The sequence below is a fragment of the Wolffia australiana genome, chromosome 2 (assembly GCF_029677425.1).
Source record: "Wolffia australiana isolate 7733 chromosome 2, ASM2967742v1".
In the NCBI taxonomy this organism is placed as follows: domain Eukaryota; kingdom Viridiplantae; phylum Streptophyta; class Magnoliopsida; order Alismatales; family Araceae; genus Wolffia; species Wolffia australiana.
The window spans coordinates 23,496,793-23,518,273 of record NC_135836.1 but is presented as its reverse complement, the minus strand read 5'-3'; the positions used below and the strand labels follow the sequence as shown (position 1 = coordinate 23,518,273).

Here is a 21,481-nt window from a genome sequence, read left to right as displayed (position 1 = left end):
TGATGGCGGCACTATTGTAAGCGGCGACAACTAGTGGCGGCAACAGAAAATGCAAGCAGTGATGGTGAGCAATGACCCGCACAAGATCCTCCCTTAGAAGCCAAAAAGGTGGGAAACCGTTTCCTCTCGAATCTTCAATTTGAATAAATTTAAATTTATATGATTATATATTTTACTTATTTAACTTCTTCATAGAAGTGCTATGGCGGAGTTGGTGGTTGGGTAGAGGAGACTAGGGCTCAAATCCTTGTTCCAACAAAAAAAGCAATATTTTGCTTATTTATTTTTCGGTCTGTTTTCGGTTCTGTTTTTGGTCCGGTTTGCATCCGAACCGAAACCTGTACTGAACTTTTGGTAAAAATCGTGAAACACGAGCTGGTATTGGTTTGGACCGATTTTATTGAAAGTCAATAAAAAATGTCGAACCTTAACATCAACAAGGGTCGACGTCCTCTGTCATCATCATCTTCATCAAGTATAACTAGGGTTTGACAGTCTTAGTGCGGTCCAATTTTTAGCAAAGACCTGAATCTTACCTAAAGTTCAGTCTAGTTTCGGTCTGTTCTTGTTCAGTCTTGGTCTGGTCCGATCCAGTCCCTGCCTGGTCAGGTTGATTAATCAATGTCAAAGTCAAAGTAGAAAATTTATGTTGATGTTCATTGAATATCACCATAACAATCTTTAGAACCGCTAGCAGAATGTCCCTTCGCCCCATTTCTTTCTTTTCCCCATCTCTCTCAATCTCCCTCTCTTGGTCTTTCTCCCTCCATTCCTTCATGGAGAATTATCACAGCGAATAGAGAAGGAAGAAAAGTTCAGTTGAAGAAGAGGTTTTGATGGGTTATTGGAGCCCCATTGGAAGAACTCCTCTTTATTATGTGGGTTTTGATGGGCTATGTTGAGTTTAAAAATATTGAATAAATATATAACTTCAGGTTCCCGTCTGGTTTTACCCGTGAACCTAAACCTGCCTGAACAACCAGTCCATCCACAGATGGGTGGCATACAGTCCCAGTTCGATCTAACCGGTCTTCAGTCCTAAATGTCCAACCCTAAGTATAACAGTGTGGGTACCTCCTTTTCAGGGGCCAGTAGTGCCCATCACCCACACATCGCCCACTCCCAAAGCCATTGGCTACATCTTCGTCCCGCAGCAAAGACGATGTCATTGTTCCCAACCCACAGCCCGTCCTCGTCCTCGTCACACTGACCATTGACCGTCATCATCATCGTCACCAGTGGTCAACAAGGTCAACATTCAATAAAGATCATTGACTGAGATCCAGTTGCAAGGGGTGCACTTGGTCAACGCTCTGGCTCTCATTGTCTTCCTCAGACTCGCGTCGTCCGAGACGACATCACACAAACCATTGACTGCCATCATCATCATTGTCACCAGTGGTCAACGGGGTCAACAGTCAATAAAAATTGTTGACTGAGATCCAACTGCGACCGGTGGAATTGGTCAATGCCCTGGCTCTCCTCGTCGTCCTCAAACTGGCGTCGTTCGAGATGACATCACACTGACCATTGACCGTCTTCATCATCGTCACTAGTGGTGAACGGGGTCAACAGTCAATAAAGATCATTGACTGAGATCCAACTAAGACCGGAGGACTTGGTCAACGCCCTGGCTCTCCTCGTCTTCCTCAGACTCGTGTCGTCCCAGACGACATCACACAAACCATTGACCGACATCATCATCATCGTCACTAGTGGTCAAGGGGGTCAACAGTCAATAAAGATCATTGACTGAGATCCAGCTGAGACTGGTGGACTTAGTCAACACCCAGGCTCTCGTCGTCTTCATCAGACTTGCGTTGTCCGAGACGACATCACACAAACCATTGACCGTCATCATCATCATCGTCACCAGTGGTCAACGGGGTCAACAGTCAATAAAGATCGTTGACTGAGATCCAGCTGCGACCAGTTGACTTGGTCAACTCCCTGGCTCTGCTCTCCCGTTGTCCGAGACGACATCACACTGACCATTGACCGCCGTCATCATCATAGTCACCAGTGGCCAACGGGGTCAACAGTCAATAAAGATCGTTGACTGAGATCCAGCTGCGACCGGTGGACTTGGTCAACGCCCTGGCTCTCATCGTCTTCCTCAGACTGGCGGCGGCCTCCCATTTCTGAGAGGAGGCGAGCACGTTGGCTATGGCGGCCAAGGTCGAGGGATTCTCCACCTCCAGACGAAGAAGACGATCGCAGGCGAGATCTCGCGTCTTGGCATCGCCCAGAGAGACGGAGAACTCGAGCAGAGTCCCCCAAGAACTCGAAGAATTCGCCAATGGCGTCCGCTCGATGAATTCTAGGGCTCGTCGCAGCTCGCCCCCCCGGCAGAGCATGTCAACAACGCAGGATGAAATCTCCGCTGACGGATCGTCGATCAGAGAATCGTAGATCCGCAGACCTTCCTCGATCAATCCGCATCTCCCGCACGCGGAGAGAATTCCCATCCAGGCGATGCGATTTGTACCAATTCCTCGCTCGATCATCGTCTTGAACAAGGAAATCGCCTCCTCGCCTCTCCCGTGGAGGCCGCAGCTGAAGATCATACTGCTCCAGGAGATTTGATCTTTCCTCCAGTTCTTCAGCTCGAAGATCCGCCTCGCGGAGTCCAGATTACCGCATTTCGCGTACATGTCGATCAGAGCGTTGTTCAAGGAGGTTTCCGAGCTTGATCCGGCTCTAATGGCGACGCCGTGGATCTGCTTCCCCGAGCTCAATCTCGCGAGCGATCCAACCGCAGGGAGCACGCTGAGAAGCGTCACTCTGTTGCAAATTTCTCTCGATCTGCTCATCATCTTCCGGAAGATCGCGATCGCTTCCGCTGATTCTCCGCTCTGCGCGTAACCGGAGATCATGCTCGTCCAAACCACCACGTTCTTGGAGATGATCCCATCGAAGACGAATCTCCCGAGCTTCGAACTCCCGTTCTTCGAGTACATATCAACGAGACAACTGCCGACGAAAGAATCGTGCTCCGATCCCAATCCCAGGCCGCGCCTCAGCGCAAATCCGTGAATCTCTCTGCCGCGAGCGAAATCCGAGACGGGAAGAACAGCAGAAACGGTGAATCCGTCCGGCTGGAACCCCTCCTGGATCATCCGAAACAAGAGATCCCACGCCGAAGCTTCCGACGACGAAGAAATCATCAAATTCCAAGAACAAACCGTCTTCTCTTGCATCGCGAAGAACATTCTTCCGGCGTCGATCCGTTCCCCGCAACGAAGGTACATCGCGATGAGAGAATTGAGCAGGATCGCGTCGGCGGTAAACCCTAGACGGAGAGCTCGAGAGTGGGTGTTCTTGCCGGAGATCAAATCGCGGAGCTCGCCGGCGGCCTTGGCGGTGATGGCGAGGGTTTGGGCGTCGGGCGGGGAGTGGAGAATCATGCGACGGGAGAGGGAGAGGGCTTCGAGGAAGCGGCCATGGCGAGAGCAGGCGGCGAGGATGGAGTTCCATTGAAGAAGGTCGAGCTCGCTTTCATGGCGATCGATGCGATGGAAGAGGGCCGACGGCGAGGTTGAAGAAGCTCGGCGAGGCTGAAGAAGGCCAGGGAGTCTCAGTTGCATCTGAGAGCTTTCTTCTGTACAGGTTAGGGAAGAACTTGTTAAATACTCTTTCTTTTTATGCTAGGATGAAGGGGGAGAAAACAGGAGAGATGAAGAAATGAAGAACAGAGAAGAAACTACGATGCAGAATTGAAGAAAATAGTGAGGGAGAGAAGGGGAATAAAGTTCCGGATCGTCGGGGACGTGGATGATGGACGGGACGAGACGAAGTTCGTCCTGTCCTACATCCCATTTTTTAGAGTTTCGTCTAAATTGTCCCGTCCAGGGTTCGTCCCGTCCCATTTATTCGTCCACGACCCATCCAACGTCCTGGGACGAAACAGGGCGTTTGTCAGCATCAGACCGCTCAGAAATTGACACGTGGCACTGCACTGCGTCGGGCAGGTGGACCTGTCACGCGCATATTATACTCCCACAGGACGAAATAACCGTCCTGTTCCCCGTCCAAGGCCCCAGACGGGACGGTTATTTCGTCTGTGGACAAAGTAATCATCCCGTCTGGGGACGGGCAGACAATTCTTCGTCCCGTCAATCATCTGAAGTCCTGGACAGGACGATTTTTTGGTCCACAGACAAAATTACCGTCCCGTCCGCGTCCCTGCACTGTAAAGGGGAAAGAGAAGAAATGAACAAGTGGAAAACAGGGGAATGAAAAGGATGGAAAAGCTGTGAGAAAGAAAATAAATGAAGAATAACAGTGAAAGAGAAGAAAAAATATGGGAAGAATAAATAATGATGAGGATAGAGGAAGAACAAGAGAATAAAAGAGAAGACAAAATCTGTAGGGATGACGAATTGTAGATGCAAATAGGAAGAGGAGGAGGGAAATGGAAGAGGGGGAGGGGAGAAAAGAGAAGATGTGAAGAAATGATGAACAAAGAAGAAAAAAACAGAAAAATAAGGTGAGAAGAAACTATGATACAGACTCAAAGAATAAAAGAGGCAAAGAAAGAATAATAATAAGAAGAAGAAACAGAAATGGGGGAGGAGAAATGAAGAAATAAAGAGGAAATGAAAAGAGAACAAGAAAGAAATCCCCATGATCTCCACCCGTCCACAAATGGAATCATATATCGTCAGTTTTTTTTGTTTTTATAAAAATTTGGGCACAGCTTCACAACCACCCAACACAGGTAAATGGCTCTGTGATATTCACAGTGTGCTTTTTTCTGGGGGTGTGAGATGTGTGGTTTGAAAAATTGCACCACGCAGCACACCAGAATGAAATTTGCACAATCTCTCAATTTTAGCATGTCTAGCTGATGGTATCCCCATATCAAATGCTCGCATCAGACATGGGTTGCTATATAATATGAAGTGTTAACCTAAACTGTGATATCATAATAATATACAAATGTAATAATACCATCTCCCGGCCTTTACTAGGTAACACCTATGTACCTTTTTCTTTCCTGCAACATGGGAGTGGGTGAGTAGGGTCCGTGTGTAATTGGGACATGTACGCTCGCTCCACACCTAAAAATGATGAAAACACTACATTTTATAAATAAAGACCCCCTGGGTGGCGTCCAGGGCACTGATGGATCGGTCTACGGGCACAACTGCAGGGTTGGACGTACCCGGCACCATGATTTTGCCATTAAAAAAAATACAAATGTAATGAAAAATGATATAGAAAATGTTATATCCCAGCTCAACACCTAATATCGCCATCTGCAATTGCCTTCAAATTTGGGTACTGATATTGGATATTGGACTACACATCTAACAACGCAGATGAGAAGAGCCATCAAATTAAGATCGGTGTTTTACTGTGCAATTAAGCTTTGATCCCCCACAATCACAACTTAGACATGCTCCAACCCTCTGGCCTACGAGACAATTACACTTCTTTGTCTTCTTTACAGTCATTAAAATAAATTATGTTAATTAATATTCATGTGTGATGTCTATAATGGATTCCAAGAATATATGAAATGATCGGTGAATTGTAATTATAACACATTATAGTGATCACTTAAATTTTAACATATATAATAAAAAAATATCTGTGAGACATTTGACAAGGTCATCAAACTGTTTGTTCTTACTCATACGAGGAGTATGATTGATTAATCCTGTAACCATTAGTGTACAAAAATGAAGGAAAGATAGTAGGTGCTTTGTAGGGATCCCCATATTGAATGCTCATAAGGAAAGGAAAGATAGCAGGTCTAGCTGATGGTATCCCCATATCGAATGCTTGCATCGGATATGGGTTGCTATACTTCATAATATGAAGAATTAACCTAAACTGTGATATAATAATAACATACACGTGATGAAAATGATATAGAAAATGTGATATGGCAGATCAACACCTAATATCAACATCCATCATTATCTTCAGTTTTGGGGTACTGATATTGGATATCAGACTACAGGTCTAAGAGTATACATTTAACAACACGAATGAGAGGAGACATCAAAAATAAGATTATTGTTCTATTGTGTGATTATGCTTTGATCCCCCACATTTACAACTTAGACATGCTCCAATCCACTGGAATTTTATGGCCTAAGAGACAATTAGACATCTATGCCTTCACTACATTCATTAAAATAAATTATGTTAATTAATATTCATGTGTGATGTCTATAATGGATTCCAAGAATATACGAAATGATCGGTGAATTATAATTATAACACGTTATAGTGTTCACTTATATTTTAACATATATAGTAAAAAAAATATCTGTGTGATATTTGACAAGGTCAACAATACTGTTTGTTCTTACTCATACAAGGAGTATGATTAATCCTGTAACCATTAGTGTACAAAAACTAAGGAGATATAGTAGGTGCTTTGTGGGGAAATAGTTCACTAATTTTACTCATATGATTACATGAATGGTTATTCACACAAATGTTAATCAAGTTAATTCATTTCATGGTTTTGTAAGTGATCCTCACAAATGAGACACTAAACATATCTTATGGATGAACGATTATACAATGAGTGTGATTGAAAATAATGACTAAGCATAGGATTACAAAAAATCTTAGATTGGATGTAATGACAAGTTAGCATAGCTCAAGGAAGATGATGAGATAAAACTCTTGAAAGAGGTAGTCAAAATACAGAGAATAAGCTATTCGATGATTTTCTAATGCATCAGTCCTATATACTTTGGCCTATTAGTGTTTGATTGACCTGCCCTAAGGCATCCCAATATCTTTTAAACGTTGAAAGATTGTACACAGAGTATGCTGAAAAGGTTCCACGAAGGATTTATTGAATGAATTTATATCTTATGGAGCATGCAATGTAGCTCGACACCTCTTGTGTTTGTAACTTGACCTATCAATTGGGTTAAATAGATCAATAATTAATTAATCAGTGTATTAGATATAGTTAATTAAATGGTTTATTCGGTAAAGAGTTATTAAGTATACTGGTATATGGACAACAAAGGCTTAACAGTTTTATTGGACATTAGATGATATATCTCAAGTGCACGGTTTTTTATGAAAATTACCATTTAAATATAAAAGGAAAAAGACCCTATTGAAAACTACCCATGCAAGTTTCATAATGATGCCCCTTCTACTTGCTTATTCTGAAACATCCTCCCCACCTCCGAGAGAATGAAATGGTTAGTAGATCTTCACAAATCTTTAGCTGCATTATTTGAAAAGACAACAATGAGATTCAATATACTAAAGGTGGATAACTCTATGGCAAGACATCAATATGGATAGAGACTCTTTCAATGAATCAATCATTTGTTTCTTTGACTTTGTGCAAGGTGGTTAGATCATCATTCAATATTTAATTATAAAGAATAACTTTGATTTGTTTTATTTTGATGCGAATATCATATCGGATGGCCAATCACAGAAATGAGCCTTACACAGCAGTGGTAAATTGACAATGTCAAGTTAAAAAGTCTCTAGAACTTAGTTGATGACATTGGCTTATGTATACTATTAAATCATATTGTCCACGATAGTATACAATGGCAGATGTGCATTGGCAACATGCCAAAATGACTCGACATTGGTACTTGGTCTTACAACACATGCTAGCTTGCAGCACATCATGCAGTCTACTTGCCTACTTTGATCCTTTAACCCTAGGAAGAGCAAACTCTCTACTTGCCTACTCAAGATGTCCTCCTTGTGACCCCTCTTGATTTGTCTACATATGCACATCATTTGGAGGTCGTGGTTTGAGATACTACGCCTCTTTGCACAACACTTGCATCATATGAGATCAGCCATTTTTTTCCATAAATGACTGAGAATGGGGCCTCATATATCGTCTCCTGAGAGAAGGTTCAGCATTGCCACCCAAGGAGACCTGCTAGAGCACGCGCGAGATAGCCACCTGCCTAGAGCCAGTTTGGGAACCTTCTTGGCACAAACCACCACTAGAGCATATGTTACTGTACTATGTAGGCGGTTCCATCGCACATGCCAGTACTTGAGAATGTATAGCAAGTTGAAAAACTAATCATACACACTCCATTGTTGGCACTGTGTTGTGCACATGGTTGCACACATGGGCCTCTAGAGCTCCCAATTTTCCTCTAGTATGAATGCAATAAAACAGAAACTTTTCAAAATGGGCAATCCAATCTGGGTTCTGCCAAGAATTTTCATTCTGAGATACCAAATTCTTCATCCTTGTGTTTCATAAAAAAAATTTAGTGTAAAAAGGATAGAAAAAATCATCAGTTTTTGAAATCACAAGCAACACATCCTCCATATTAACTACCTACTTTTTCAATAAGATATCTCAGCCCAATTATCCAAAGCTTATTACTCAAGCATAATAGTGGGACTTTAATCCCAGGAAAAAAATCTCAAGGAAAAGAGATGAATTCCATTTTTTTGGGTTGATTATTTGAAAATTTTCAATATAGTTGTAGACTTATACTTAAGTATAGCACTACATCCTCAATATTAACTACCTATTTTTTCAATCAGATATCTCAGCCCAACTATCCAAAACCTTTTAGTCAAGCATAATAGTAGGACTTTAAAGGGACGAATTGCATTTTTCTGGGTTGATTTTTTGAAAATTTCAGTATAATAGTAGACTTATACTTAAGTATAGCACTACATCCTCAATATTAACTACCTATTTTTTCAATCAGATATCCCAGCCCAATTATCCATTAATTTTTACATAAGCATAATAGTAGGACATTAATCCCAGAAAAAAAATCTCAATGCAAAGGGACGCATTCCTTGTTTTTGGGATGATTTGTTGACATTTTTCTGTATAATTGTAGACTTATACTCAAGTAAAGCACTACATCCTCAAAATTAGCTACCTATTTTTTCAATCAGATATCTCAGCCCAATTATCCAAAACCTTTTACTCAAGCATAATACTAGGACTTTAATCCCAGAAAAAAAAATCATGGCAAAGGGACGAATTCCTTTTTTTTGGGTTGATTTGTTGACATTTTCCTGTATAATAGTAGACGTGTAATTAACAACACTAGCTAAAAATACTATATAATGACTAACCATCATTGATCGTAACTTCTTCTTTCTTCAGGTAGCAGAAATGGAGTCGAGGTCGAGATTCTCGTACAAGGGCGCCACCGTCGTTATGTGCTCAATCAACCTCTTCCTCTCGCTGCTTCTCCTCCGAGGATTCCTCGGCGTAGCACCTCCGCCGCCCCTGGAAGCCGATCCAGGTAGGGCTTCTTCTCCCAAGCTCGATCCAAGATCTTGCGGAAATCCAGGATTTCTAGTTTTTTCTTTCCATTTTAATCTGTATGATTTTTCAGGTATGTAGGGCTCTGAGAATTATTCTACTCAATTTTTTCATAGAAAAAGCCGAGGTTGAGAAATTTATAAAGGAATCGGAGGAGATGCGCCTGGCGATGGAGCCTGTGGAGCTGATCAACCGAGTAAGTTTTTCAATTTATCCTTTTGAAAAAGTTCGATCATGTTTTCAGAAGGTCGGATTTCGAGTTTTCCCCCTTTTTCCTGCCTCTGTTCTTCCGTGTTTTCTGTTGATCACCTTACAAACCACTCGATTGAAATGTTTCAATAGAAAAATCAATTAAACTAGAGTGACGGCAGTTCGTTTATCTTACAAACTCCATGAATTCGTGAACAATCATTCAGAAAAATAATTGTAAACAGTCATGCCATGCTACTAAAATTTCAAGCTTGGGGTGCTCTTCCCCCTTATTTCTCCTCAAAAGAATTAAAATTTCAAGCTATTGTCTTTCTGACAACAAGAGAGGATGCAAGCTTAGGTATTAAGACTTTTCATTAATGTGAATTATAGTTGAGAATGCTTGAACAAGAGCGAAATACGGAACCTGAAAACCTAAGCCAGAATGATCCAGGAAGAAATTCAAGAACAGCCGCCGCAGATCTGTCCAAGCGCCTGCATGATCTTCATACAGCTAATGATGCCAATGGCCATAAAGGTATGGAATTCATATATATATGTATATTATAATTAGTTGATTTTATTAAATATCGGTGAATATATTGCAAGTAAAATTCCTACAATCTGGGTCATAAGCGTTTGAGGGTCGTGGACGGATGACGATCATTCGTTCTTTCTTTACCGTCATCGTTCATCCGTCCTGATCGTGGAATAGAAACGGAATGAAAGCTTTTGTGTCTTCTTTTACGTTCCGTTCGTACTCACGGTATCAGGCACTCGTTCTTTACCGTCATCTGTTGTGACCGTGGAACGGAGACAGAACGAAAGCCTTCATGTCTTCCATTACATTCTGTTCCGTCTCATTCTGCCATTAGGTGCTCGTTCTGCGTTACATTCCGTTCCGTCTCATTCCCGCATCAGGTGCTCGTTCTTTACTGTCATCAGGCTTCCATCGTGCTCGTGGAACGGAAACAGGACAAAAGCCTTCGTGTCTTCCATTACTTTCCGTTCTGTCTCATTACGGTATCAGGCACTCATCCTTTACCGTCATCAGTCATCCGTTGCGAAAGTGGAACTGAAGCGGAACGAAAGCCTTCATGTCTTCCATTACATTCCATTGCGTCTCATTCCTGCATCAAGCGCACATTCTTTACCGTCATCAGTCTTACGTCGTGCCCGTGGAACAGTAACAGAACAAAAGTTTTCACGTCTTCCACTACTTTCCATTCTGTCTCATTCCAGTATCAGGCACTCGTCCTTTACCGTCATCAGTCTTCTGTCGTGCCTGTGGAACAGAAACAGAACAAATGTTTTCGCGTCTTGATAGGATCCTTGATAGGATCCTCAACCTATCTAGGGGTAGTTTCATCATGTTAGCCCAAAGGGGCATTTCAGTCATTTGGCTATTATGTATTTCCTTTAAATAGGGACCCTCCCTTTAGGAGGGCAGCCAAGAAGTAGATTGAACTAAGGTCTTCTTGTCTCCCCTCTCCTCGTAGAGTTCTGGTCTCCCTCTCTCCCTCAACGATCCCCGGCCCTCGTGATCGTCTCTACCTCACCGCGTCTTCAGGTGGCTCGTCCTCGCCCGATCCCTATCCCATCTGCCCGGCCTCCTCTCGGGTCCTTCGCGTTTTTCACCTCTCCTAACCCGGGAACCTCTACCTCGCCTCGTCCTCTACCCTCCTTCCGATGCGAACCTAGATCCAGGTTTGTATCAGTCTTCCATTACTTTCCGTTCTGTCTCATCCGGTATCAGGCACTCGTCCTTTACCGTCATCAGCCATCCGTCATGACCGTGGAACAGAAACAGACCAAAAGCCTTCATGTCTTCCATTACATTCCGTGCCATCTCATTCCCGCAGCCGTCATATAATCTATGTTTACAGCGGTCAGTCCGTCAAGTCAACCATCTCGTCAGACGAAAGCATAACGGAACTGCAGTCTGTGTGACGGATGACTGACCAAAATGGCATTCTGCCCAGCCCATCCGACCGTCCTGTTACGTCCTCCGCCATCCTTAATGTTTTAACATGTCCTGGATTTCGTCAATTAAATTAAATATCCCTCGAAAAAATCTGTGAATATTTTGCTAAAATATAGTGTTCATCATTTTTTTTTAAATCCTTTAAAAACCAAATATAAAATGTTACAGTCTGGATCAGACAGATTTTACAGTCATCTTACTGTTTTAAAGTGATATAAAATCTCTGACTCTTGCTTTCCAGCCGTTGAAGAGTGGCTCCGAAGAAAGATTGAGCGCGATCGGGCTCGTCAGCAACACTAGGCGCAAACTTGAGGTGCATGCAGGAATATTAGTTCCTTGATCTTTGAAAAAAAGTGATTCCTTGATCTTGCAGTCAGAAATTCTGTTTGTAATCCTGGATTACGTTTTTGAACCATTAAATACAATGCTGTTCCTTGATCCTACAATCAGAAATTCAGTTTCGTAATTAGCCTTGACTGATGATACATGTCAAAGAAATAAGCAACATTTAACATAAAAATATGGGTTAGGACTCAGGAAATAAAAGGATTCATTGAATAATTAGAACACAATTAAGAAAATATTTATGAGCAACACAATTTATTTTTCTAAATAATGTAAATGATTTACCAGGAGAAAGGATTGACAGCGAAGAAACTGTTGACTTAAAGGGTCAACGGATCAACCACCTTCGTTCTCGTATTGCAGGAGACGATAATCAGAGAGGACGGAAAACATCTGAGTGTCGACAAAGTGCTGTATGGACGGTGATTTTGTTAGAAAAAAATTATAAATTAAAATTTCAACTGAAAAATGAAAAACGCGTTCTCATCCCCATTAAATAAACAATTAAATTGAAGCTCTTGGAAGTTGACATACTGAAGACCAAAGTATATCAATAAATTTCCCAGAAAAAGGGTTTCTGACTAATTTTTCAATATAAAGAAAATTCAGCTACCTTTATAAAGGGACGCTCCCCATAAGGAAATGAATCGATGAAGCTTTCTTTGAGAAGGAGTGAGACCTGAAACAAGAAAAAAATATCTTTTACCGAGAAATGCAATAAAAATATTTGGATTTCCTTAACCGACCCTGTCATTGCTTGATTGAACATTCGTAATTGTATGCGAACGAAGATCCGAGCATAGTGATTCCAGGTAGTTCCTCAGTACGGTTAAAAATTCACGAGCAGCCTCAGCCTGCATCAGAAATGCCGAATGTCAACTTTTCCTACATTTTAATTCTAGATTAAAATGAATAATTTTTTTTTTTTTAAAGAAAGTTCAAATGAATAAATGTTTTAAATGAATTTATACCTGAACTTCGCTGCATCTGTACACGGGGTGTCGTTCGGCTAGCAAGCTTTCACATGAAAGTCTGGCGTGAATTGGGGTGAGTTCTGATACAAGCTCCCTCAGCCGAGGAAGTGGCGGCAAAGAACACATTTTCACCTGCATAATTTCGATAAATGATGATATTGACGAGCTGGAGTATGCGATAAAAAAATATTAGCAATGGTTTTAGGTCAAAAATCACTGTCCAATTATGCTTACTTGATCCTTACAGAGATCAACTCTCACAAGGTTTGAAGTCTTGATCTTCAAATCAGCTGGCTTGCGCTGGATGCCAACCTTAAAAATGGAAGCAATTGAAATGCATCAATCGCACAAATTAACATGTTAAAATATTAATCACAGTTTTTTTGTTCGACAAATATGAAAGTAGAAAGAAGTCTGAAAGGAAAGTGTACACTTACGATGTAGGGTACAGGGGCATCAAGAAAATCAAACATCTTTAGAGGTAGAACCTGATGAATAATTAGGAAGAGGGTAAGGCGAAGCTGATAGAGGTACGAAAAATTTTCAGCAAGATAAGAGGTAGAATTTGTGAGGAATGCCTTATCCTAACAAATCACCCAAGTGATAAAAGAAATAGTGTTATTTCTAGTTAACTAAACAAGTTTCCTAGATTCACCAAGGCTGTATGGATTAGGTTAATTTAGATAAACCTGCAGAAAGCCTAACCAAACCATTAGAAGTGTCTCTCCATTCTTCTTGGGAGGCATTAAAAGACCAAAAATTTAGAAAAATAAGAATATGAAATGAACGTGTAGCACCTTTTCTGTCTTCGCATTAAACAGGGAATAAGGTTACTAAAATTATAGAAGCTTTTTTAGCACACTTCTATGAAATGAACGTGTTGCATCTTTTCTGTGGTTTTTTTCTAACACTGTAAAATAGTAGTCTCCTTTTTTGAGACAAGGAAAAAAAATAGAAGAACTGCTGGTTTACTCAGTGGAAATTATCGAAATACAAAGTCATCTGAAGTATAATTCGCTTCCGCATTTTACGGAAGATATTTGGTATAGGCGTCAAATGGAAAAAAACCTATGTGATATTTGGATCATGACTCACAGGGAGTAGTAAGCTCTGCCACTCGAATGGACGAATCATAGGGACGAGCGAAAACACGATTGCAGAGAGAATTCCCTGGATAAATTTCTAGCAGTTAGAATACACTGGATAGCAGAGATTAATTCCAAAAAACACAACTAATCTTACAGATATTTTTTTAAATAGTGACTTTACCAAATTCGGACAAACGATGACGGTCTGCTTCTCCAGGAGCACGCCCTCAAACAAAGCCAAAATCTGCACGAGGGAAAAAGATTCAGACAGAGCTCAGATAGAGTAGACCTCACTGGACGTAAACTCTCTATACCAACCATTGACAAAGAAAATTGAAAATATTAATTTTGAGCTCCCTAAGATAAACTTGATAATTCAGGTCATTGTGCATAGAAAATAGATGAAATAAATGAAATGGGGAATGACATCCCATTTGAAATATTCATATCTCTTCTCACTCTAAGACAGTGATGAGAACCTTGAAGAGGCTATAAATAAGGAGCACGGAAGATGGGCATTGTAACTTGTTTTTCAAGAAAGTTGTTACACGACATAGCAGCTGAGGCTGAAGGCTGGGAGCAGGGTATCTGCGACCAGATGAGGGAGGGAGGTTGGATAAGCACTTTCTCATGTGTTCATCTTCCACATTTCTCTTTTCTTCTCATTTCTCACCGATTACTCGATAAACCGAGGTTTCTCTTCTCGGATCCATCTTTTGCTTGGGGAGTATCAGACTATTATCTTGAATTTGGATGAATTATTGAGTCATGAGACCTCAACGTATCACAATCATGAAGGATGATGATAGTTGAGGGAGAGACGGGACTTAAGAGGAGAGACGAGGGATTTCAACTTCATTCCTCTTGTCTGCCCTCCTAGAGGAAGGGCTACCCTATTTAAAGGAAATACAGAAGGGCCAAAGGACCAAAATGCACCTAGTGGGGTAACATGGAGAAACTAACCCTAAATATGATGAAGCTTCCTTCAGTAGACTTCATCTTCTTGAAACTCTTAGCTCTATTAGAGTATCAAACACTTGGTTCCATGAGATTCTGCTACAGTTTCTGATTAGGATCATTCTGTGATATCCTTGTTTTTCTTGGATTTGAGCAAATAATGTGTTGAGTTTACTGACAACTCTAATTAACAATCATTTTTCTTTGACGAAGAATAAATTACATGTCAACGCATTCAACTAAGACTTGGTTGAAGCATTCGATATTGAACTCTCGACATATTTTTAAATTTATTTAGATTCAGTAGACTGTCTGAGAAGTATGTCGTGTGGTCAGTGATGATCTGGCCATGTTAGCTTCTTGTGTTGTAACTTCTGATATGGACCTTGCTTTGGGTTTTTATTTGGAAGGGAAATAGAGGAGATACGAGTTAGATCTTCTGTGGGTCGGAACATAGATCTTTAATGATCAGAGTGGTTGAATGGACGAGGCAGGAATCGACCAGGGATGAGCCGCCTGAAGACGCGGTGCGGGGTTCATGATTGCGGGGATTCGAATTGTCAGAGACTACAAGAGAACTGATCGGCAGGGTTAGGGATTGGACTGGAGGGGAGCTGGCCCAAGATCCGGTGAGAGGATCCCTGGGTAGGGGATCACTAGACGGTCAAGGGGACAGGACCGAGACGTGGAGGATTGAGATAGTGAGCTAAGAGGCCAATCTTACCTTAATTATTTATTGCCCTCCTAAAGGAAGGGCTACATGTACTTATTGAGAAATGAAGCAATCTATCCTGAACATCAAATTACTAAAGTGCCCCTAATGGGCTTAAATGTCATAGATACCCATGGGGTTATAGGATTGTATCATCTCCCTGACGATCTCCTAAAATGCTTTCCTGGGATTCATAGGCCTACGTTAGCCTACTGAAGTTGTCATTGAAAAATAATGATCAGAATGAAAACAGTTTCTTGAAAATAAAAAAGAATGATAACAACAGAAGATAAAACCTGGAGCATTGGAAAATTACACTGTCAAGAGATAACGCACGACAAATTGTTGACGTTGACCACAATGATAGTGCAAGGGCTTCCTCCTCTGCTCCCAGTCTTGCATCGACCTAAGAAAAAATTATTAGTATCAAACAATCCATAGCAACAAAAGAAATAATGTAGTAGTAAGCATCAGAGTAGAACGTCCAAACAGTATTTCTTACTTCATTAACATCTGATGGATAAGAAATCTCAACATTCGAATAGGTTTCACTCAAGCCCAGAGCAGCAACTCCTGGTCGGATATATCTGAATGGTTGCAAGTGCTCTAAAGGTTGAAAAATTATCTCACTCCCCCTTGGAGGCACAGGAAGACTGTGGTAACGGCAGGCAATCCGCAAAGCTTCATTATTATTTTCCTGGAATGGGCCAGATATTCACAAAATTCAAATAAGGTTCCAAAGACAAAAAAATAGAAAGCAACTGTTTGAAAATGTTACCTTGGCCCATTCCATTACTTTTTCATCACTGATGACCCTTTCATCCTTTGAAAATGCATCATCATCATCACAATCTGATCGCGTACCTCTGACTGAACTGTCCAGATACATGAACTATATTAATGAATGCAGAACCACGGTCTGTATTATCAAGATTCAAATGCCACAGGGAGAGTTAGAAAATGTAGCTTGATATGTTCAGTCAAAATCCTACCTATTGATAGACTCCATGCTCTCAATGTGCTCTAACTTGCTATTAGAGGAATGGATTGTGGGCGACAGTAGGTCATTATCATACAATCCATTTGATCTATCAAAACTGTCACACCGTGATTCGGAGCTCTCAGAGGTAAGATCATCAGTATAAAGAGGACTTCTAGGTCCATCCTTGTCCAGCTCCTTGGTGTAAGTAAAATCTGAAGTTTCGCTGGTAACCCCACTTTCAGGGGATTCAGGTTCATGAATCTTGAATGAAAACGGAGAGAATTGTTTATCCATTGTTTTTCTTGATGATGGGGTTGTCTGGCCTGAAACTCCAGATTCTGTTAACACAGAATCCATCCATTCAGTGGACAACAAACACGTGCCCTGTGAGCTCACATCATTGATGACTTGAACATTAGAGTGAACTCCTCGTGGGACATAATCTGTCAACGACATGTTATTGGCAAACTGTACTATCCTCTCCAGTCGATCCTGTGATATGATACTGAGCTAGGAGAAAGAGAAACAGAATGAGGAACAGTTTAAAGTCAAAAAATTAAGTAAAACAAATAATCAAACAATGGAAAGTGACCTGTTCAGCATCTCAAAATGCAACTCGAAGAATGGAAATCTTGTAAGTAAACAATAACATCGCGGAGCAGAGACTAGGAACTGACTAGCCTTGCTTCCAGACAGAGGAGGCAGGATACCACATAAAATGCCAGGTGCTCTCTGCACTATTTCTTTCACATGTAAACAGACCCCGTATAACTTTTTAGTATCTGATGCCTGGAAAAATATTATGCCAAAGAATGAGAGGAAATAATGGCATCGCACAAAAAAATAACATTACTATTTAATTCAATAAAGATATCAAAATTGGTACTCTGCCTAAAGGAAACTGTTTGTTTCATAAAAAAAAGAATTTTACCCTGATATTCTTCTCAAACCATCATGTGCTACATGAAATATCATAAATCTTAAAATATATGAACTGTTTTAATCCATATTTACTATTCATGGTACTTTGGTTTTATATCCAATCAAATGGTAAGTAGACTTGTGGCTGTCCTGAGAAAAACCCAAGAATGTTGAGTGATAGTGTCAGCAGACGTCCACCTTTCTCTTTTCTTTATGTCCTTAAAGCCATGTATTTCTGTTATTAGATATCTACCCTTATAATTTGGATCCCTCATATCGGGTCCACGAGACCCGATAAGTGTAAAACCCAGCATAAATACTGGTTATGATGTAAAACCTAATGACTCATTATGGTTGGTTGAATATCGTTTTTCCTCTGGCGGCTAGGGTTTGGACAAGTGGAGAAGAAGCTTCTCCATTGCTTCTCTCCAAGATCAGCTGAAAGCTGACAGATAGATCATAAATCATAACGGGAGAACAGAGGGAAGGAAACAAGACAAGGTTTGGGGAAAGTGGATACAACAGAGTAGATTCTTCTTCCTCTTAATCACGGTGGCATTTATAAGGGCCATGTACAAAGAACAGAAAAACTCATTCCATCACCATGGGTGACACATCACAGAGAAGGCTCAGCAAACTTTGAAATTAGAAACCATGGACAAAGAGGGACACAAGCTTCTGAAATAGTGGGGTTTTCTTATGATAACACATCAAAATAGTGGAAGACCGACAGAAGAAAGTGACAAATTAGTGATGGCAAAACCTGTAAAAGGCAGAGAGAAATGGAGAAGTAGGATCCTTACTTTCCAAATAATATCTTTCCCTTATATCGAGAATGAAAATCCAAATGTGATTTGGAAGAACTCCTTAACACATAGATACAGAATGTTGACGAAATAGACAATCTTTACAGCCATTGGTAGAGGCCTGGGCATTGATATGATCTGGCATCAGGTTTACAAGCAGAATAAACCCCAACAGAAGAGCAGGTCCCACATGGAGGCTCAGCCCATTTTGTTGACTAGTTAAGCCCTTGCTCAAGAGAAGCAAGGCAGGAGTTGAGATGTAATTTACATTAGCTGCACTATCCTTTTCTCCAGTCTGGTTGTTATCCCTCTCCTTCGTGCTCGCAAGCTCGACACGTCCCCCAGACGAACGGCTACTAGATCCTTCCTGTTCTTCTCTTTCCCCCCCAAAATCTCTCCATCGCCTCTCCCTTCACCCTCATCGAGGACATGCAAAAACCGTTGAATTTGAGGCATTTATTTTATCATCTTCCATTAGTGCAGTAACTTTTGGTGTCTCCAATTTTACCAGAGAAGATTTAGTAATTTAGGTTCAGTCCAATTCTGAAAGCAACTCGAATAAAATGATTCAATTTATCTAAAATCCAAATTGTAAATATGATTATAAAACAAACCTTTAAGCTGAAGATGAATGACATATCATCTCTGGCTAGATGTCCCTACACAATAGAACCGTGAGTGACATAATTAATACTAAAGTGGATTTATCTTCCAATTGATTGTGTCAAAATATTCAGAAAATTATGAGTCGGTCAATCCAAACCATCATTTCATATCTGATGGAAATCACAACGAAGTCATACATATAATAGTATCCCTACATATGAAAATTAAAGTTATCACAGAAAAAAAATTTGAATAATTCTTACACACCTGACCAAATACTAGTTCGTTGAGATCACTCATTGACGGTGTCCTTTCCACCAGATTCACCTGCATCATTATGGAAAAAAAATATATTATTATGAATCATTCATCAAGTGGAAAAGTTTTGCGGCAGAAAAGAGATAAATTCTCATCTATTCTTCTATCAGAAAATGCAACTCACAACAAAAGGAAAATAAAAAGATACAGAGGCAAGACTATAACCTCAATGCCACTTGGAAAACAGAAATCAGATAAATCTTTCTCCATCCTAGCCGGCAGTCTTCCCGGTGGATATGTGAAGAGAACCTGACATGTAAAAACAGATCTCTAATCAACACATAAGAAAAGAACAATGTTATAAGCTTACAGCTCAAGAAAATAAAGATTATGGGGCAGCAAATAAATATATTAGTGTAATTTCATCCGGCTAGAAATAGTAAAGCAGAAACTGGGAGCATTTTTGAAATGCTGAAAGAAAGTGAAATTCAGCTTTCATCTAATGCACAAAAAAAATTCTCAAGAATGTAGAATAAGGGGCCCAAATATACCTCCGTAGGCTGTGAAATAAAGAATCCTTGACGAAGAAAAAGGGAGAGGAAAGAAACCAAGAAGCACAGAGGTGGTAAGGCAGGGTTCAAGATCCTGACCTGTCTTATCACTCGCCTTTGTGATGCCCTCCACTGTTGTCCCTTAGAAACAGTCTTAGCACAGGAACAGTGAAGAAACATGACTTGAATCCACAAACCTACCTCTACTTGAATCAGCCAACTACCGAATCTACAGAAATAGCCTCCAACCCTTGAGTCCACAAGGGGGTTGTGGTTGAGTTCACAAGCACTGGATCACTTTCTACAAGGAGAACACTCAGTGGGGAGAAAAGTATGTTTTTCATTGTTGACGAATATGGACCAGGCCCACAAAGAGTGCACATGGGGCCCCAAAGACATTACACGATTTGCCATTTAAGCAAATCGGGTAAGTAACGGCTAGTCAAACTAGTCGTTACAAACTTAGCCGTTACAGGCTAACTAGCCGTTATGGCCAATATATATATATAGAAGACTCATGTATGGATAATTTTAGAGTTGTTTTTGCTTCCTTCTATCTCTGCCTATCTACTCCATCTTCTTCTCCCTCTTCTTCTCTCTAAACATCAACATATTCCACACTCATCAAAGTACAATACTTCAATAATAATCCTTCAAGGTTACACCGGGGCATTATCTAGGCCACTAAGGGTTCAGGGATGTCCAAAATGACAGTAACCTTGAAAAGACAGCTTAAAACATTGGGAAAAATGCAGATGTCAAGTTTTTTAAACCTAAAGAGAATTAGAAGAGTGATTAACTTCTGAAGAGCTTGGACGAATGCTGCAGGCGGTGCTGCAGCCAGGATGGTGGCCAGCAGAGACAGCGCCGCCAGCGGAGATGACGCGATGGCCGATCGCCAGATGGGTTAGAGAGATTCAGCAGCGGCGATGGGATCCACGATGAGACGAGTTCTTCATCCCTCTTCACAAATCGGGGGCGTTCCTCGACACAGCCACCATGCCTGTGGACAGATGGTCAGCCAATGCCGGCAGCGGCATGATAGGATCCTAAGAGGATCCTAAACCTATCTAGGGGTAGTTTCGTCATTTAGCCCATAGGGCATTTTGCTCATTTGATATTATGCATTTCCCTTTAAATAGGGATGCCCTCCCTTTAGGAGGGCAGCCAAGAAAGAAGAAGAAGAATGAAGTAGTGCCTTGTCCCCCCCCTCTCCAAGTCCAGGTCTGGTCTCTCTCTCCCCTTCTACGATCCCCGTCCTCGCGATCGTCTCCTCTTCACCGCGTCTCCAGGCGGCTCGTCCTTGGTCGATCCCTACCTCCTCAGCTCGGCCCGTCCTCTACCATTCCCGTTTCACCTATATACCCCCGGAACTTCTACCCTATCCTCGTCCTCTACCCTCCCTCCAATACGATCCGAGATCAAGGAATGTATCACGGCAGCGAAGGGGATGGCTCCTGTGATGTCGTTTCCCCTCTTCCTCTCTTGAGGACGGTATTAGAGTTCTGGAGGAGGAAGAAGAGGCAGAGCCGCTGATGGATTCACTGGAGGTGGAGACGCTGGAGGCCAACAACGAAGAAGACGGAGAGGAGGATGGGTTGGCACCTTCTCAGGAAAAGATGATTTTCATGGTGACGGTGTAGAGGAGGACAGCCATGAGGAGCTTGAAAAAACCGAAGAAGAGAAGCCTGAGTATTATTCATAATGCATTGACCAGTAAATGAGACTCAGGGGGCGGAGATCAAGGTCAGGGAAAAGGGTATTGGAAGATTTCAGGTTGAATGGGGGTTGATCACCTGACTTGTCAATGAAAATGGCAAAGAATGCAGGGGATTTTGCACTTCCA

General features: G+C 41.4%; 3 protein-coding genes across 5 annotated transcripts in view; 1 reads left to right on the top strand and 2 right to left on the bottom strand.

Annotated features, from left to right (window-relative positions):
* Positions 1 to 898: 898 nt before the first annotated feature.
* LOC144700151 (pentatricopeptide repeat-containing protein At3g57430, chloroplastic-like) lies at positions 899 to 4,366 on the bottom strand. Its single transcript, XM_078571567.1, has one exon. The coding sequence runs from the start codon at positions 3,585 to 3,587 to the stop codon at positions 2,043 to 2,045; it is 1,545 nt and encodes a 514-aa protein (XP_078427693.1). The 5' UTR covers positions 3,588 to 4,366; the 3' UTR covers positions 899 to 2,042.
* A 4,713-nt stretch (positions 4,367 to 9,079) lies between these two features.
* LOC144700150 (uncharacterized) lies at positions 9,080 to 11,873 on the top strand. Its single transcript, XM_078571566.1, has 4 exons — positions 9,080 to 9,242; positions 9,379 to 9,458; positions 9,845 to 9,989; positions 11,677 to 11,873. Exons 1-4 carry the CDS (start codon positions 9,110 to 9,112, stop codon positions 11,733 to 11,735), a joined length of 417 nt encoding a protein of 138 aa, XP_078427692.1. The 5' UTR covers positions 9,080 to 9,109; the 3' UTR covers positions 11,736 to 11,873.
* LOC144700149 (DENN (AEX-3) domain-containing protein) overlaps positions 11,549 to 21,481 on the bottom strand; it is a 39,112-nt gene continuing 29,179 nt past the window's right edge. For 2 of the 3 annotated variants that reach the window (XM_078571563.1, XM_078571564.1), the window contains 17 exons: positions 19,310 to 19,393; positions 19,094 to 19,153; positions 18,835 to 18,879; positions 17,086 to 17,282; positions 16,504 to 16,998; positions 16,290 to 16,386; positions 16,014 to 16,208; positions 15,828 to 15,917; positions 14,024 to 14,086; positions 13,850 to 13,924; positions 13,192 to 13,242; positions 12,989 to 13,066; positions 12,752 to 12,886; positions 12,527 to 12,634; positions 12,394 to 12,459; positions 12,066 to 12,191; positions 11,549 to 11,875 (listed from right to left, as the gene is read on the bottom strand). In XM_078571563.1, the coding sequence (XP_078427689.1) occupies positions 12,117 to 12,191; positions 12,394 to 12,459; positions 12,527 to 12,634; positions 12,752 to 12,886; positions 12,989 to 13,066; positions 13,192 to 13,242; positions 13,850 to 13,924; positions 14,024 to 14,086; positions 15,828 to 15,917; positions 16,014 to 16,208; positions 16,290 to 16,386; positions 16,504 to 16,998; positions 17,086 to 17,282; positions 18,835 to 18,879; positions 19,094 to 19,153; positions 19,310 to 19,393 (1,914 nt within the window). In that variant the 3' untranslated portion in view covers positions 11,549 to 11,875; positions 12,066 to 12,116. The remainder of the gene's footprint in view (positions 11,876 to 12,065; positions 12,192 to 12,393; positions 12,460 to 12,526; positions 12,635 to 12,751; positions 12,887 to 12,988; positions 13,067 to 13,191; positions 13,243 to 13,849; positions 13,925 to 14,023; positions 14,087 to 15,827; positions 15,918 to 16,013; positions 16,209 to 16,289; positions 16,387 to 16,503; positions 16,999 to 17,085; positions 17,283 to 18,834; positions 18,880 to 19,093; positions 19,154 to 19,309; positions 19,394 to 21,481) is intronic. The other variant, XM_078571565.1, reaches the window with a different exon arrangement.

Bases quoted from the DNA above. Each gene is read 5' to 3' on its own strand.
- LOC144700150 (XM_078571566.1), top strand. From the start codon at position 9,110: ATGGAGTCGAGGTCGAGATTCTCGTACAAGGGCGCCACCGTCGTTATG. The intron at 9,243-9,378 runs GTAGGGCTTCTT...ATTTTTTCATAG, and splicing joins GCCCCTGGAAGCCGATCCAG to AAAAAGCCGAGGTTGAGAAA. The intron at 9,459-9,844 runs GTAAGTTTTTCA...TGTGAATTATAG, and splicing joins CTGTGGAGCTGATCAACCGA to TTGAGAATGCTTGAACAAGA.
- LOC144700151 (XM_078571567.1), bottom strand. From the start codon at position 3,587: ATGCAACTGAGACTCCCTGGCCTTCTTCAGCCTCGCCGAGCTTCTTCA.